The sequence below is a fragment of the Vipera berus genome (assembly GCF_964194415.1).
Source record: "Vipera berus genome assembly, chromosome: 6".
NCBI lineage: Eukaryota > Metazoa > Chordata > Lepidosauria > Squamata > Viperidae > Vipera > Vipera berus.
The window spans coordinates 24,281,377-24,298,500 of NC_138208.1; the positions used below are offsets into that span (position 1 = coordinate 24,281,377).

Consider the following 17,124-nt stretch of genomic DNA (forward strand, 5'->3'; position numbering starts at 1 on the left):
TGTTAACACTTAGGAACTTCATATGGTGTCATATCCTCTTTCACATTTATTGGGTGTATTGTCAAGGGGGAAGTGGAAAGAGCGACTTCACATTGTCTGCGGAGTTCAAGAGTGATGGCTTGGGAGAAGCTCAAAAGGTTTCAGTGAATGCATGTTCTAATTAACAGATAGGGCTTCATTTCAGGAGAGAAGGGACAAGCCATGCCGGGCTGGATAAATGAAATTAATACTTGTACAAATGATCAAATGTCACTTTTTCTTGCAAATGCAAAGCTTCTTAGAAGTCTTTAAAAATACATACATAATATTGCACGTAATAGGCCCAAATATCTAGGCTTATATTTTATATGAACCTCACCAAACATTTCACCAAAAATTCAGAGAGATGTCTTTAACTGATACTTTGTAAACAATGGTTTATCAGTGGTAATGGTAATCAATTTTTCCCCAAATATCATTTAGTATTAACATCATGGAAAAGATCATACCTGTCAGTGTTCTTTAATGCTGTAAATAACACAATGTTTTGGCTTAAGTAAAGAGGGAGAGACACAGAAAAATTTTATAATTTGATAATCCTCAGGGATCTACCTATCTTCTTCATAGATGATCTCAGGCCATTAATTACTGAAAATATGGATCTAACAACTGCCCAGATAGGATGATTCCTTTAACAATGAAATATGGGCAATGAAGTCAATGCTCAAATTTTAGAAGAGAAGAGAATTATCTTTGATTATATCTGCTTAGATTTTGATCTATAGACGTCTCAATGGGACTGTGTTTGAGCTAAAATGGAGAAGACACAATTTGTGAATCTAATCTTCTTACACTTCATCCTCCAATTTAAGTACTGGTAGAAATGTCCTCCCTTTCTCCATGGGATGCTTAGGAATGGAGCAATTTGCTCCATCTTCAAGTACCCCACTTGCAAGCAGGTGAAACTTCCAGTCAGGGTACCTATGGGGTATTTGGAAATGGAGCGCTCCATTTCCAAGCATTCCATAGATGCCCAAACACCTTTTCCCTGGACAGAGAAATGACAAAGACTGGAAGCTTCATCTGCTTGCAAGTGGGGCGCTTGGAGACAGAGCGAATTGCTTGGTTTCTAAGAGCCCCATTTGCAAGCATATGAAGCTTCCAGTCTCCCTCTGAGTGAACAGTGTTTGGGCACCTATAGAGTGCTTGAGGTAGCTTCCCCCCTCCCCCCTGGCCTCACCTCATGGTGGCAGCACGGCGCGATGGGCCAGCTGGCCTCCTGCCGCGAGCAGCTGTGAGTGGCCACAGAAGTTGGCCAGCAGCCACATGGGCTCCTGCTGGACGGGGCTGTTGGTGCTGCTTCTGTGAGGCGAGGCAGGTGTTGGGCAAATAAGACCTACTGCCTCTTTTGGAGGCAAAAAATAAATAAATATAAGACCGGGTCTTATTTTCAGGGAAACATGGTAATTTAGTCATGTTGTCAAAGAATGAAATAAGATTGGTTTGGCATGATCTGTTTTTAACTAGCTATAACTTTATTTGTTTCTAGATGTTCATAGATCTTTTTTTTTCCCAGTATCTTCCCAGGTATTGATGTTAGGCTTATTGGTCTGGGTCTGTTTTGTCCCCCTTTTTTCCAATTCTCTCGTAGCTCCTCAGTGCTCCAAGATTTTTTTAAAGTTATTATACAATGGCTCTGAGATAACATCTGCCAGTTCCTTCAGAAATCTGGGATGTAATCATCAGGTCCTGGTGATTTATATTCATCAAGGTCAGACAGGTGTTCTCTTACCATTTTCTTGCTTAGTTTAATTTTTATTTCTAGTCTGTCTTTTACAGTTATGTTTTTGGTAGGTTGATCTATAGTTTCTTTTTGTGTGAAGACTGATGCAAAGAATGAGTTAAGCAGCTTTGCTTTCTCTGTACTTCCTTGCCATCTTCTCTCTTTCATGGACCAGCTGTTTCCTTGACTTTTTTCTTGTTATTAATATGTTGAAAGAAACTTTTTTTTATTATGTTTGACTTTTCTTGCAACTCTTTGTTTATTCAGAGCCTTTGCTTTCCTGACCATCTTTGCAGATTTGGGCTATCTGCCTTAGTTGTGTTATTAGTTATTTGATTCTACAGACATTGAACTTAAGTTATAATTGCATCTTTTCTTTATTGAGGCTAGATGGTGTGTTTTAAATACAATCAAACTAATATCAATCAAACATAAATCCATAGCCTCTTCATTACCAGGAAAAGTATTCTATGCTATAATACAAATAATGGAAATTTTAGCTGCTTAGGATGCCATCGTGACTCAAACCTTTATCTTCAATAATTTGCTTTTAATGATGATATTACAGAAGAAATGAAATAACAATAGTTTTGTACTTTTAGGAGTTGCACAGCTTTGGGACTCTACTCTACATTACTTTTCTGAGTAGCCTTGAACTTAATCCAGGGTTACTCAAACACATGAGACTTAGTGGCAGCCTGGAAACTACCCAGCTTTTTTCTTTGTATTGTAACCTTCATCATGATATCAGCTTGCACTGAAACTTGATTATCCTAACAGGATTAGACATGAAAGAAAAGAGTCTCAGGATTGGACTTTCAACTGAAACCCCACTGCGAGAAAAACCACACCACTGTCTTTGACCTTTTCTCTCCAATGCACATGTCCAGTTGTGCCTAATCAAGTGTCTAAAGAAGATCTCAGGCGGTTTGCTCTATTTTCCCTTTGGCTCCTAGAACAGGTGTCTAGTTACTAAAAAGGAAAAAAAAGAAAACATGGAAATTTCTGATCTCTGGCATAGGCAAACTCAGCCAGCAATAGTAATGTACTTCAGGACAAAGAAAAAAAATACTATCACCATAAAAAGTCAGTCTATGAAGATTTTTTAGAAAAGAAAATACAGACTGCCTTTGCAAACTCCTATTTGAAATAAAGTAAAATAAAACCCACCTTTGATTATGTTACAGATTGGTTGGATGGTCTTTGAAAGGATATGCCCTCATTTGCATTAGCATAAAGTACAGGCTAGGGAGCCAGTAGAGGTGAATCCAAAGGGTGAGTCTCACCCTGTTGATTTTTCTTTTAATTTTCCCACCTACCCTTCAACTAGAAAGCTCATACCACACATACTTTACAAAATTCTTCTTTTTCAAAGCAGTTTACATTGTGACATGGGAGCTGAACTCTGAAGGAATGAAACCCCCAAATTCCATTTGGCACATGGACATAGTGGCACAGTTCAAGTTATTTGACTGATGTTCAAAAGCAAGCCCATCTCCTTAGGTCATGGGAATGGGATGCACTTTGGACAACCACAGCACTGAATAAAGAACCCTGTGAAGACAAACAGGAAGGCAATTGAAAACAAGGGTTCATAAACATCAACTAGCAATTAAACGAGATGACCAAAAATCCCTGATCTCAAACCACATTGATGATAAACACCAATTTGACTGGGAAGGAACAAAAATTATTGGGCAGGCCAACACCCGCCACACATGTGAGGCCTGGTATTACACCAAAGGAGCAATTAACAAGCATATTGATATAGATCCAGCATATGAATATATAAGAAACCAGACCATTCAAAGTGCTAATCAACAAGAGAACCAATCAGCTGCTTAGAATTCAAATATAGCTCCAAAGAAACAACTAATCGTATAACCAACTGACCACACAAGACATTTATAAGCGAAGCAGAATAGGACAAGAAAATCCTGCTGCTGATGTTACCTAGTTTGTAATAAAACGTTCAGAAATTATATTGAAACAAGCTTGGAGAACAAACCACAGCCAAAATCTAAAACCCGAGCTACAAGTATTTTCTATTATTTCAACCCTGTGAACAACATGGAATAGATTGCTTAGAGCTGCCATAGGCAATAAAGTCTGCTAGCCACTTAGTTATCAAATAGGTAGGATCAGTCTCCATTCTAGTCTGGACTGATACTGTTGGTTCAATCCATACATACATTTCTATCTAGTAGCTTTCATTGTAAAATACCTTCCTTACCTTGAACATTTATAATGAATAAAGCAATTTCAACTCTAAAGTCATTCTTTCAACCCAAAGTCAAGTACACCATAGAAATAGGCAGGAACACATATCTGTAATTTGGTAATGGGTTAAATTAGATGATTAAAAACTGTCTGTGTTGAGAGTTAAACTATTGCTATACATAGTTCTGTAACGACTTCCTGGATTTTTGCCTGTACTTTTTAGATGTGAACCAAGGACATTCTAAATGCAAAGCATGTACTCTGCTTGGAATCCATGAACCTCTGTAGCAAACAGCCACCTCCACAAGATCTTGCAAGAGTATAAAATCTGGACTGACTAAAATAACAGAAGCAAGAAAAAACACAATAGAGGAGGTATTAAACGCCCACAAAACTATTGATTTCCTTCACTGTTGATGAGTAAACTACATGGTGCACAGATAAAACATTTGTTTACTAACTGTATTTAAACTTTTGTTTGCTAACTGTATTTATAGATTACCTGTACAAAACCACACAGCATGAAATCATCAAATAATGGCAAGCTTGGACGGTCTTCACGAAAAATGATGATTTTGTAGATGCTCACAATTTCATTGACTGACCGAGACTTGTCTGTTACCACAATAATTACTATGTTTATACCCAATCCAAGTGGGTAATGTGCAGAGCTGTTAGAATAGAAGGAGAATGCAAAAACAAGAGAACCTTAATGAACTAAGTAATCTGTTCATTTTATCATAGACTAAAATATTCAAAAAGTATTTTACAGCTCAATAGGAGAAAATAAACTCTTTGGGATGATATGCAGTGTTATCTTTCTGTTGTGTTTCTGTTCTGACATTTCCAAATGCTTGAATGTATAAATACTATGCCAGCTTCAATGTGGTTATCAGACAAAGCAAGGCATATGAACTGCAGGAAGAGAAATGTATATCAGAACCATCCTCAAAGTCTTACATAGCTCCGCTATATTGTTCTGTTATAGAGTTGTGCTATCTGCACAGTTCTTCCACTTGCATCTAGTTGAGTAGAAATTTCAAGACACTTGGCATCTGGGCTTTATCAAGGTTCTCAGTTGCAGACTTCCTTGCTGAGAATGGAGAAACTGGGGAAAAATAATTTTAGACAGAGCTAGCATGGCTCTGTCCTTTTTAATTTATTTATTTAATTAGTTTTCTATACCGCCCTATTCCTGAAGGACTCAGGGCGGTTTACAGGGCAATATTTAAAAGACAATATAAATTAAGATAAAAATAGAATTAAAAAGAATTAAATTAATAATAGCCCAACAATAAAACAATGTTAAAACTTAAAACTAAAAAACCCCTCAGTCCAGGCCAGATAGATCGAAAAGCCAGGTTTTCAGGTCCCGGCGAAACGAGCGCAGGTTGGGGGCAGTCCAGAGTTCCACAGGTAAATCATTCCAAAGGGCAGGCGCGCCCACAGAGGATGTCCTCCCTCTGGGGATCACCTGCCGGCATTCCCATATTGAACTATCTATTCAGACAAAATACAGGTTGTCCTTTACTTACAACAGTTCATTTAGTGACTGTTCAAAGTTACAACAGCAGTGAAAAAAGTGACTTATGGCCGTTTTTCACACAACCGTTGCAATATCCCTATGGTCATGTGATCAGATTTGCAGAGTCCTGGGGTCACATGATCAGTTTTTGCGACCTTCTGACAAGCAAAGTCAATGGGGAAGCCAGATTCACTTAACAACTGTGGAAAGAAAGGTCATAAAATGGAGCAAAACTCACTTAACAAATGTTTCACTTGGCAATATAAATTTTGGGCTGAATTGTGGTCAAAACTCAAGGACTACCTGTAGCTAAATAAAATTATAAACCCTCTCCTTCCTTATTGCTCCAGTGTGCTCATAAAGTTTGAATGTTGTACCATTTTCTTTAACTTTAGTAGATGAAAGCTACTTTGTCGGGATTAGGATCAGTTGGACTTCAATTTCTATCACTTACTTGCCCTATTAGAAACCTTGTACCTTTAAACTTTCTGTCCTAATGGTGGGGAAAGGAGAAGTAAGTATGATATCTGTTCTGCAGAAAGCAGGCAGAATGGAAGAGTCTAGTCTTCTATGTAGAAAAAACACTGCAAGGACAAAAGGGTGGAAAAATGAAGAAAGGAACTCTGTCCTTTATGCCCTTAGCAGTCAATAGAATATAAGGTGCAAACGGTTAATGCTTCCTCATCTCAAATTTGCCAAATGAGACAATAAAAAAGTAGTTCCTTGTTGCTTAATATTAGGTGTTTAACCTCCTTGCATAGAGCAATCCTTAGCAATTGATGATAGCAATTAACTGCAGAGATGCAGGTGTAGAAGTTTCTTCCATTAAATAGATTTGTTGGATGAGGCCTTGGAAGGAAGAAGTGACACAGTAAAATTGCTGTGCTTTAGTAGGGGGTTGTGCTGCTTGTGAAGCAGGATCAAAAGACTGCTTTGTCTGAACCTTCATAGAAGCTTTGCACAAGTTTAATCTATACATGATACAGCAAATTGCACAAACAGTACAAATATAAGGCTTTGTATTCAAACACAGGAATCTGGTTTCTGCTCATTTCATGGCTAGAAATACAGAATTGCCTGCACAGAGTTTACATATGCATAGAGTTGCAAAAGGTTCAGTAAACTTGCCAAAATTGGGCCATTTTTCTTTCTTTTATGAATATTTATGCATGCACATTTGTGTTACAGCCAATATGAAGAAAATACAAGACAGTATCTTAAGGGCACTATAAATAAATAAATAAATATTAATAGGTTCTTGCAGAAATGTTGTATGCTGTCATAATCAGGATTGCTATAGGAAAACTGTTCTTCCAAAGCTGGGGATTACAGTATACTAGTAGTGGCACTTTTAATGATAAGCATGTAGCAAATTCTCTGGTAAAGTAGAATTTAAGGATTTGTATTGTACATCCCAAGAACATCACCCACCATTCCAATTACCTTGGTCCTTGTCTCTCATCCAAGTGAGCTTCACTTTGACAATTCATGGGTTCTGCTCTAATCTTGATTGTCAAAAGATCAAAAGGCACCTCAGTGTAGTATTCCTTGATTCTGGGGTCAAAATTAGGATTTAAGTCCAAATGTGGGCTAGTGATGATCTGCCTGATATGAGGTAGTGTATCTTTATCTGTTTTATAGGGGGGAAAGGAACCATTAAAATGCTTATGTACATTAAATCAGTGGCTCAGCTTTATGTTTCTAATACTGTGGCATTCAATTAATACACCATTCCTTCTGTTAGGCAGTTATGGCAAAATAACTAATACAAGATTTAATGGTTTTGTTTCAGATTTTAAAGAAGTTTCTCAATATGAAGAGCCCCACAATGAGCTGTTTTGAGGATAATATGTAGTAAACCTTTAATTAGAAATAATACAGCTCTTAGGTCCTTGGTTAGGACTTGAAGTGTTAAGTTTTTACCAGTCCCAGACTGTGAATCAAACTGAAGATTAAATTTATAATAATAACAACAATAACAATAATCAGATGAAACAGGTTCTGGAAAAACCAGAAAGTGAAATATGGCTAACAACTGGAAGAACCTTTTTGATTCAGAAGGATGCAGAAAAGGGAAATAAACTTGAAAATTATAGGCAATCACTTACCTACGAACAACATACAAATTACTTACAGGCATTATTACAAACCAAATTTATGGATATCTAGAAAACAAGGATTTGCTACAGGTAGAATAGAAAGGGTGCTGCAAAAATTCAAGAGAACCAAAGACCAACTGATGATTGATAAATTGATTTTGGAGAATTCAAAGAAAAGACAAACTAATTTGTTCACGGTCTGGATTGATTATAAGAAAGTATTTGATTCTGTTCCCCATAGAACAGAATCTGTTGAGATTGAGAAATGCTTAGACATTTTTGAATTAGCAGCAACATCCAGAAATTCCTGAAGACTTCTATGAAGCTATGGCAAACTAAGTTGATGGCCTGTGGAGAAGAACTTGGTGAAGTTGAAATCAAATGACGAATCTTCCAAGGTGACTCATTTTCACCTCTGTTATTTGTACTTTTGATGGTGCCACTAACAAGCATTTTGAATGAAAACAACTGTGGCTATGAATTGGCTAAAAGAGGCTGAAAATTCCCCTTTGCTCTACATGAATAAATTAAAATTTTGGAAAAACAAAAGCTGAATTGAGCTCACTGCTAAAAAGCACTGAGGAGTTTAGCAGAGATACCACAATGCGATTTGTCATTGACAAATATGCAACGATTGCTATTAAGGCAGGAAAAATTGTTGAAGATGATGGATTTGAACTTGATAATGAAGAGTTGATAAAAGCAGTAACATCAGAAGTACTTAGGAGTTTGGAAACCTCTGACCATTACACAACCAAGTCAAGGAAGCTACTTCAATAAAAGACATAAAGTGAGTCTTGAGATCAAAGCTAAATGGAGCAAATGTCATAAAATCAATTAACACCTGGGCAGTGCCTGTAATGCAATACTCAGCTGGATTAACTGATTGGACTCAGCTAGAAGTTGATAACTTGGATCGAAAGACAAGAGAACTAATGACAATGCACCATGCTCTGCACCCCCAAAAGTGATATTGTTTGATTGTACTTGCCTAGATCTCAGAGTGGCAGATGATTCTTACAGGTGAAACAAAGTGTGGAACAGGAAAAACATGGCTTAAATGACTACATAAAACTAAAGAGCCTCTGCTGAAGGAGATGAACAAGAGAAACCTTTTGAAAAGAACGAGTTTGAAAGCAAAACATCGAAAGGAAACAATTGAGTATCGAGTTTCTAACTGGAAAAAGAAGCCTAGGCATAGTCAATACATAAAGGACATTGAAAGAAAGATAGATACAAAGCTAACATGGAGATGTTAGATCAGGAGTGCTGAAGAAAGAAACTGAAGTCTTCATTTTTGGCTGCCCAAGAACAAGCTCTGCGGACCAATTCCATGAAAGCAAAAATTCAATATGACAGTAGCAACAGCAAATGTTGCTTGCTTTGCACTTGATTCTGATGTCTTTAAGGGTACAGGGAAGGGATTGGGGGTGCATTCTTACTACACTGTAGAAGGAGAGCTCAGAAGGGAGAGAGGAGGAAGGGCCGACCAGCTAGCTCAGGAGTCTACAAACTTAGCAACTTTAAGACCTGTGGACTTCAACTCCCAGAATTTCTCAACCAGCCATGATGACTGAGGAATTCTGGGAGTTGAAGTCCACAAGTTTTAAAAGTGCCACATTTGAAGACCCCTGAGCTAACTGGTAGCGGTGCATTTTAATAAAATGGATAAATTCATCATACATTTGTCAGTGCAAAGGTAAAGTGATTCAGCAAAGGAACAGCCACCGAAGAAATTAAAACTGGTACTTTTTTCCTTTTTTCTACAGTTTGTAATATTTTATTAGATTATAGAATAAAATACAAAAGCAAATAGTAGGACACAGTGGGGAGGAAGAAGGGGGAAAATGAGGGGGAGAAGGGAAAAAGAACAGACCTCCTCTGTTGCAGTAGAAGGAAGCATTAACATTGAACCTCAACTTTTTACTTTGCCATAATATTATAAACTAGCCATTTCTATAAAAACAAATGAATCTAATCAGTAAAACCCAAAATCCCCCCTTTTAGTTATCAAGTTTTTGACACCTTGCTAAGCACTTTTGTTGTTAGCTGCGAAGTCGTGTCCGACCCATCGCGACCCCATGGACAACGTTCCTCCAGGCCTTCCTGTCCTCTACCATCTGCTGGAGTCCATTTAAGCTCATGCCTACTGCTTCAATTCTGGCTGCACAAGACCAAGCCTTAAGGACAAATGCATACAAAGTTAAAATTGAGAAGACAGTAAGTGCTGCCTATGCAAAGAAGCTGAAGAAACAGTGGACCACCTGGTAAGATCGCACAGACTGACTACAAGCAGCGGTATGACGAAGTAGCAACAAAGGTGCATTGGAAGATCTGCAAGAAATATCATTTGTGTCAAGGAATAATTCTTCCTATCAGAGGGCGATGGACCTCATAACATAGCTAGACCACATGACATTCACTATGGTTACCAGATAGGTTATCAACACAGGTGCAGAACAGAAGGAAATGTACAATTAGAATTGAGCTTTTCGGATGAACTAAAAAAACGTGCAGTGACAATTTGCCTATAAGCAAGAACTGGTGGGATCATAAAATAGAGAAAGTCATAGAAAATGATGAAATTAAACTGCTCTGGGACTTCAGAATTCAAACAGACAAGCACCTGCAACATAACACCCTGGACTTAACAATTGTCAATAAGAAAGACAAAAAAGTCTGGATAGTGGACATGGCAGTGCCTGGAGACAGCAGAATAGATAAGAACTGGAGAAGATAACAAAATACAAAGACCTACAAATAGAAATAGAAAGACTATGGCAAAGGCAAGCAAGAATAGTACCAATAGTAATAGGCGCCTTGGGTGCAAACCCAAAACAACTGGAGCACCACTTGAACACCATTGGCATTGACAATTCACCATTAATCAATTGCAAAAGACGGCCTTACTAGGAACTGCTTCCATCCTGCGACGACACCTATAATACCATCAAACATCCACATCTGCCTATCCCAGGTCCATGGTAAGGACTTGATAGGTAGACAAAAATGCCAAATCCAGTCTGAACATCTGGCTGACTGTGTGATGATGATGATGATGATGATGATGATGATGATGATGATTATTGTTGTTGTTGTTGTTGTTATTATTATTATTAGTTATTATTATTATTAGTTATTATTATTATTATAGTTGTTATTATTATTAGTTATTATTATTATTATTATTATTATTATTATTATTATTATTATTATTATTATTATTATTATTATTATTATTATTTTTCTTCGACTCTGGCATCTCCTGGTACAGCGATATCAATCAGTGAACAGTCAAATTGACTGGCACTAATGGTTGACACGGGTTGCTGCCAGCATCCTAGGTATCAACCAGGTATCTCAATAATAATAATAATAATAATAATAATAATAATAATAATAATAATAATAATAATAATAATAATAATAATAATAATAATTGTTATTGTTATTATTGTTATTATTATTATTATTATTATTATTATTATTATTATTATTATTATTATTATTATTATTATTATTGAGATACCTGGTTGATACCTAGGATGCTGGCAGCAACCCGTGTCAACCATTAGTGCCAGTCAATTTGAGTGTTCACTGAGTGATATCGCTGTACCAGGAGATGCCAAAGAAAAAGAACTGGGAAAAATTACGAAACACCGCAACCTGGCCATCAAATCTGCGCGATTATGGATGAAACGCGTAACAGTGATACCCATTGTCATCAGGGCACTGGGAACTATGTCCAAAAACTTTACAAAACATATCAAGAAATTGCAACTTCCTGCAATAACTCCAGCAAAGCTACAAAAAACTGTGCTACTTGGAACATCTTACATTTTAAGGAGATACCTGGTTGATACCTAGGATGCTGGCAGCAGCCCGTGTCAACCATTAGTGCCAGTCAATTTAAGTGTTCAGTTGACTGAATTTCATGTTTTATGAATAAAAGTTATAATAATAATAATAATAATAATAATAATAATAATAATAATAATAATAATACAATAATAATTATTATTAAATTTAATAAATATTAAATATAACAACAATAACAACCTTACTCAGAACTGTTACCTTACATGTTACCTTAACAGCTATTAGGTCTTGGTTAAGTTTTTACCAATCCCAGGCTGGGAATTGAATTGAAGATTAAATCTTAACTTCAGATTCTCTCTTACCATGACTGCAATCCATTTCTTTAGCCAGATTTAAAATGTGCAGTTCTAGAAAATATAGAAACACAAGTTAGGATAGTTTGTCATTTATCCGCTGCACCTATCTGCATTTGAGAAAAATGTCATGTAATGTCCAAAAATGTGAATAAAACCCTATCAGTACTAATATATAGCCTTTCATAAATACTATTTGTTTTAAAAAATAATCTTTATTTTTGTCTACCTTCAGCTGACCATATAGAACAGTGGTTCCCAACCTTTTCTATCCCCCGGGCCCCTAGAACACTTCTGATATATTCACGCACCCCTTACAAAAGTTGGAAATAATGGCAACGAATTATGCATATACACTATAATTTTGAAAACCCATGTTTTCACACCCCCTGGAATATCATCTCACACCCCTGGTTGGGAACTCAATATAGAAGGTAGAGTAGTGTTGATAGGTTCCTGATAACTAAAAGATTCCTGATAACTTAAAAGATTCCTGATAATAGCTACATTAATGATCAATGCAAATCCTATAATGATCAGTGCCTTTAGCAGGGAAATATGTAACAACTGGCTCATGCAATCAAGTAGCTAGAGGAGAATCATAGTAAATCCAGCTGTTTTAAAAACACTTCTAAATAGTTTTATGTATTCATTCAACATATGAACTACTAGAACATTTGACTTCCATTTCATAGAAAAAAATCAAAGGGTTTTTATAGTGAGCTGAAACATATACACAACAATCCAGTTATATACATATACACGCACGCATGCACGCGCACACACACACACACAGTGCTTTTTTTGTAAAAGAAAAAGGTACAACCCGCCTTGCCTACCCTACAAGGTTCCATCCAAAAAAGGTGCCGTATATATATACACACACACACATATATATACATATACATATATACATATACATATAAGTTTCTGGATGGATTTAATTTAGTGGCAAACAATATTAAATGAGTATAAAAAAATAATGTTACCTTTATCTTTTTCCTTGACTGGGGAGGATACTCTTAGTTGAGTGTTTTTTTCTGAATAAGAAATCCTAAGGTTAAGTAACAAAATAATGTCTTTAAAATTAGAATTTCAAGCACAATCCAGTTAAAAGAATGTCCTACTTCCAGCAATGTATTTTTTTCACTTTCAAAAGATTTTTTTAAAGATTTTTAAAATGAGAATAAACTTCCAGTAGTATGGGCAGAATTTATTGTAGTCCACAATTTTATTAAATAACTTGTACTGTTGCTATGATTGCTGTTTCTGATTTTGTTTCTCTCCCCCCCCACTGGGCTGCCAAGCCGTAAAAGTTGGGGGCCGCTGATTTAGTGAATCAATGGTGGTTAAGTGAACACTGCAGTCATAAATATAAACCCATTCTTCTGAATGGGCTTTTTTCCCCCAGAAACTGGCAAAAAGTTACAAATCATGGTCATGTGACTACAGAATGCGTTAACCACTGTAACTGGTCATAAAGCAGAGATCCCCAGCTTTTTTGACACTAGAGACCGGTTTCATGGAAGACATTTTTTCCATGGACCGGAGGTGGGGTGGGGTGGGATGGGATGGGGGAGGTGGGGGGGTTCAGGATGATTCAAGTGTATTACATTTATTGAAAATTTTCTAAATAGACAAATGAACAAATAAATAATGCACTTATTTCTATTATTATTACATTGTACTAGATTAGATCAGTGACTTTCTGCTTCTAAGAAAGTGGGAAGGAAGAGACAATCCTAAAAACTCAGCCTTCTAGCAAAACCCAGCATGTTGAGGAAGTGCTGAGAACATCATTCAAGAGAGGGGGGGGAAGAGGGAGAGAGAGAGAGAGAACAAACCAACTCGGCACTGCACTAGCCCAGCAGTCTTGGAAAAGGTGCAAATGAGGTATTCCCTTGGAGAAAGGGAAAATGTAGCTTCTCCCCTTCCCCCTCCGCAAGCCAGATAGGCTTGCAAACTTGGAGAGCTGCAGAAGAAAGGAAGAACACACACACAAACACCAAAATAAACCACGAAAAGCAGGCAGGATGTTGCCAAAACTCGAGGCACCTGTAGCATCAAAACAAAAGCAAAAAACTCCTGTTGAAGTTTCAATGCAGCCCAGCGGTATTAGAACAGGTGCAGATGAGAGAGAGAGAACCCCTTGGAGATGCAGGGCTTAAGGTGAAAGGTAGCTTCTCCCTGCCCCTATTTGCACTCTGACAAAAAGACACCCTCACACACAGTGGCGTAGCGTGGGTTGTCAGCACCCGGGGCAAGGCAAGTAATTTGCGCCCCCTAACCCGTGCACCGCACCGCATGCCTGGCACCCCCCTCCACAGTGGGCGGCGACCCGGTGGCTCGGATTCGCACAGCCAGCACTGCAGTGAGAGAGAGTGAGTGAACCAGGCAGGGACAGAGAGCTGCGAGTCCGAGCGCGCCACCCCCCAGATGTTGCACCCGGTGCGGCCGGGCCCCCCTGCACCCCCCATGCTACGCCACTGCTCACACACACAAACACCTTGGGAGGGTCCTCTTCCAATGAGGCTTTGGGGAAGCTCTCGGTTGCAAGGTGCGCTTGTCTTGCAAACTTGGAGAGTTGCATGAAGAGCACATAAGCTCAGCTGCGGTGCTAGGAGGTGGAGAGGAGGAAAGTGAGGAGGAGGAGGAAGAAGTAGCAGGAGGAGGAGTAGCCAGTTGCAAGTGCAGTTGCTGGAGGACCTTTGCACTGAGCAAGACAGTTTCTGCCCAGCCACTCCTGCTCCTCCCCAGACTCCTGCAGTTTCGCCTCATGCCTGGAGGTGGAAGACATGCCTTCAGCATACCTCCAGCTATGCGGCCTGGTTCCTAACTGGCTGCGGACTAGTCTGCAGACCTGGGGTTGGGGACCCCTGTCGTAAAGGATAGCTGGTTGTCAAATTCATAAAATATGTTCATGTGACCATGGAATAAGGTGGCACAATATTTTATGACAGTCAGAAGTGCTTTATGGACCATAAATAACTTATTTTGGGTCCGTTATAATTTTGAACAGTCATTAAGAAACCAGTCATAAGTCAAGGACTACCACTAGTGATTTTCAGGATTTTTTAAATGATGAAATATACTCATTTGCTTAAAATTGGTAATGAAATATGGGGAAAAATAGGTAAATTTCTGGGTTTTTTAATAAATATTTCTCTCTTTTACCCTCTTTTAAACTTCTTATAGTCAAAAAACATCTATCTACTAAACTGCATTTAGCCAGTGTGGTAGATTACAGTCTACCACCTTCAAAAAAGAGCTTTTCATCCCACAGGAGTCTATTATGGACTAATAATAATACATAAAATGAACTACCTAATTGCTTTAACTTTAGCACAATAATTGATCCTAGATACATAACCTTCTACTGCATTTAGGAAAAGGTGATTAATTCTCATGTAAATACACTTTTATGAACTTAAGATTGCAGTTTACATTGTCATTCTCAAATATTTTCAATATGAGATGCTTAATGATTCTAATCTCACTTTGAGTAGTATGTTTTTTTTTAGTGCAAATAATAGTGTTTTTATTGGATTTATCTAAGAATTCACAATTAATTATAATTTTTGCAACAGCTACAATTTTGTATAATTCTTAAGCTATTTTTATTCCTTCAAGTTCTTTGTTAAAAACTTCCGGTGTTGGATCATTCACAACTGCTAGAGGTAAGTTGTTTCACTGATTAATTGTTCTAATTGTGAAGAAATTTCTCCTTAGTTCTAGGTTGCTTCTTTCCTTAATTAGTTTCCATCCATTGCTTCTTGTCCTGCCTTCAGGGGCTTTGGAGAATAGCTTGACTCCCTCTTCTTTGTGGCAAAACCTGATATATTGGAATGCTGCTATCATGTCATCCCTAGTTCTCTTTTTCATTAAATTAGACATACCCAATTCCAGCAACCATTCCTTATATGTTTTAGTCTCCAGTCCCCTAATTATCTTTGTTGCTCTTCTCTGCACTCTTTCTAGTCTCAACATTTTTTTTACATTGTGGTGACCAAAACTGGATGCAGTATTCCAAGTGTGGCCTTACCAAGGCATAGTAAAATGGTATTAGTACTTCATGTGATCTTGAGTCTATCTCTTAATGCAGCCCAGAACTTAGGCTTTTTTGGCAGCTGCAGCATGCTGCTGACTCATATTTAAGTGCCACTTTCTCCCACTAATGGACCAATCATTTCCTTGACTTTTTTCTTGTTTTTTACATGTTGAAAGAAACTTTTTTAGTTCATTTTGAGCCTTAGCGTTCCTCACTTCATCTTTGCAGGCTTGGGCTATTTGTTGATAGTCAACCTTAGTCATGTGCCCCTCTTTCCTCTTTTTATACTTATCCTTTTTGTCTTTCAATTTATCAGGGAGTTCTTTATGCAGCCATGCTGGTTTCTTTTGGGAGCTGTTATTTTTCTTCTTCATCAGTATTGTGCTAGACTGGGCTTTTATAATCTCACTTTTCCAAATTTTCCAAGCTTCTTTAGTTGCTTTACCTTTGAGGGTTCTCATCCATGGAATCCTTCCCAAGCTCTCTCTAAGTTTATTGAAATTAGCTCTCTTAAAGTCCAAGACTCTAGTTTGTCTATGTTCTGTTGCTTGTGCTTGCCTAATGTTGAATTCCAATATTGCATGATCAGTCCCCCCACCGCACCCCAAGGCTCCTGTAGCTTGAACACTTTCTATAATTTCATCTCTCTTAGTGAGAATTAAGTCCAATATGGCTGATCCCCTAGTTCCCTTCTCTACCTTTTGGGAGACAGAGTTGTTTGCTAGGATTGTCAGGAATCTGTTTCATCTTCCACTTGGTGCAGAATTTGTCTCCCAGTTGATGTCAGGGTAGTTAAAGTCCCTCATTACTATTGTGATGTACCTCCTACATATCTTAGTTAACTTACTAGCAAAAAGTTCATCTATTTCTTCTGTTTGGTTTCATCTCACCGTTTCCTTAATGGCAACAATATCATATCTGCCTTCATTTACTTGAATTTCCAATTCACCCTGTTTATTGCTCATACTCTGTGTACTTTAACAATCCTTATCATTTCAATAGGAATTATGTAAGAACAATAAGATCAGGAAATGAGGGTGGATAGTGTATTGTGTCATTGTCTGGTAAGCTATATCCAGTACTCCTTATACTTATTTTGTTATCATAATTGTACTTAATTCTCACCCAAGATTTGACCATTTAGCTGTCATCGAAGGCTTATTTGTTGAATGGTTTTTTTGCCTGTTGAAAAATTGTAAAAATTACTATGTTACTAATTCATTGTGTGCTGGAAGAACAAAAAAAGACTTTGTTACAATCTGTACTGCAGTTACGTAATTGCAGAAAGAAAAAAAAAT

General features: G+C 37.6%; 1 protein-coding gene across 1 annotated transcript in view; it reads right to left on the reverse strand.

The window, feature by feature from the left end:
• Positions 1-17,124, reverse strand: part of CPED1 (cadherin like and PC-esterase domain containing 1) — a 129,559-nt gene that overhangs the window by 30,055 nt on the left and 82,380 nt on the right. Inside the window, exons 13-17 of the mRNA XM_081331097.1 lie at positions 16,952-17,008; positions 12,768-12,832; positions 11,788-11,832; positions 6,951-7,137; positions 4,485-4,653 (exon numbers count right to left, since the gene is read on the reverse strand). Coding sequence (XP_081187223.1) covers positions 4,485-4,653; positions 6,951-7,137; positions 11,788-11,832; positions 12,768-12,832; positions 16,952-17,008 — 523 coding nt within the window. The remainder of the gene's footprint in view (positions 1-4,484; positions 4,654-6,950; positions 7,138-11,787; positions 11,833-12,767; positions 12,833-16,951; positions 17,009-17,124) is intronic.